Here is a 1,967-nt window from a genome sequence, read left to right on the forward strand (position 1 = left end):
GAAAAGTAGACTTTATTTCAAAGAGTTCCTGATTGTTATTCAGCTTTTCCTTTTATATAGTTTTTTTCTGTTTATACAGGGTAAGGCGTGTTCTATACATTTCATAGAGTTTTCATTATGCATACAATTCGATTCCTCCCTAAAGAAAAGGGTAAAGAACAAGGCCCACCTGTACGTTTCCAGATGTTTCTCATCTGAGGGTCTGTATTTTGCTATGCATACTTTTTTCCTTTTAACACACAGGTCGAAACGATTATAATGGAAGTATTTTGCATGCATACTCACCTATCGATATTTACCCGTTTCCTCATTTTCAAATTGGGTACAACTCTGTCTTCAGAATGATGATGTGTTTTAAAACTTAACTGTATATTTGAGGGTTTTCTATGGACAATAACATCTACTTCACTAATCCTACCCAACACCTAAATTTAACAACTACCTTACTAACTATCAATAAACAGTGAATTAGGAGCTTATTGAGGGGAAAGTCATAGTTAATGTTGAATAAGTATTCCCTATTCTAAAATTTTACCAAAACCATTATTATGAGCTGTTGAACAGACTACTGTGTAAATAAATTAATACATACAACAAATAATTAAATGTCTTTATGCAAAATCAGAGTGGGCGGTAGATGGGTTGGTCAGTTTGATCCAGACACTGTATAAATGAAAGTACTGTAAGGAAAGCAGAACAAACTCCTAAAAGGAGGAGGCTCACACATGGTCTATGAGACAGAGGATCATGAGATCCAGTACTGCTTTCCTGCCATCAACTCATCATGTATCTGGGGAAAACACTTCAGGCATGAATCCAATATCATGTATATCTTTTTTTCATTGCTGTCAGTGTGGACTGTGTTTCTGAACCTGTTGGTGATCATCTCCATCTCTCACTTCAAGAAGCTTCACACTCCAACCAACCTCATCATTCTCTCTCTGGCTGTTGCCGACATGCTTGTTGGATTTGTGATGCCCATAGAGGCCACGAGGCTGATTGAGATGTGCTGGTACTTTGGAGACACTTTCTGTGGACTGTTTTTGGCATTAACAGGGCTGCTCATTTCAGCATCTCTTTATAATTTGACTTTAATTGCTGTTGATCGTTATGTGGCTGTGTGTCACCCTTTACTGTACCAAAAAAAAATAACTACAACTAAAACTTTGATTATCATATGTATCTGCTGGATGTGGTCTTCAGCATTCAATATTTCCTTCGCAACAGATCCATCAAGCAGAACACATGGGTGTTATGGAGAGTGTCCCTTTATGTCTAACTTTGCCTGGAGTATGACTGATCTGTTCTTGTCTTTCCTTTTTCCTTGTACTGTGATTATAATTTTATATCTGAAGATATTTTATGTTGTACATCAGCAAGTGAAAGCCATAAACACCCTGATGAAGGGTGGCAAATGTGTAAATGAAGGTTCAATGAGAAGGAAATCTGAGAGCAAAGCTGCTCTGACATTAGGAATCATTGTCACAGTTCATCTGCTTTGTTGGATTCCGTTCTATATTTATTCCATATCAGCAGTTTCATCAACAATTACAAATGTTTTATTATGGGTCTTGTTTATTAACTCAGGTCTGAATCCTTTGGTCTATGCTTTATTTTACCCCTGGTTTAAAAAGACAGTTAAACTCACCTTAACTCTGAAAATATTTCAGCCAGCATCCTCTCTGGTCAATATTTTTACAGAACATTAATTAAACTGATAAAGCTATCATTCTGAGAACAATTTCGAATTCGAATTTCATTGCTACTTTACATAACTGTTGCAGGTTTTGTCAGAATTTAACCCATTTGCTGTCAAAGGTCATCCACGGCCCCAGATTATTGTTGTTTCACTTTCACAGCATGTCAAACATCACCTTCTGGACAAACTGTGCAATCAGCAGGAAGATTAAACTCTCTAGCTTTGATATTTGGGTACTGTTTTGGGAAACTCTATATTATCTATATGT

General features: G+C 36.6%; 1 protein-coding gene across 1 annotated transcript; it reads left to right on the forward strand.

Moving 5' to 3' along the window:
- Positions 1 to 725: 725 nt before the first annotated feature.
- LOC128020628 (trace amine-associated receptor 13c-like) lies at positions 726 to 1,355 on the forward strand (the record flags this gene model as incomplete). Its single annotated transcript, XM_052607242.1, has 1 exon — positions 726 to 1,355. A coding segment is annotated over exon 1 (630 nt), but the record flags the coding sequence as incomplete, so codon positions are not given.
- Positions 1,356 to 1,967: the final 612 nt, after the last annotated feature.

This window comes from Carassius gibelio, chromosome A10 (assembly GCF_023724105.1).
Source record: "Carassius gibelio isolate Cgi1373 ecotype wild population from Czech Republic chromosome A10, carGib1.2-hapl.c, whole genome shotgun sequence".
In the NCBI taxonomy this organism is placed as follows: Eukaryota; Metazoa; Chordata; class Actinopteri; order Cypriniformes; family Cyprinidae; genus Carassius; species Carassius gibelio.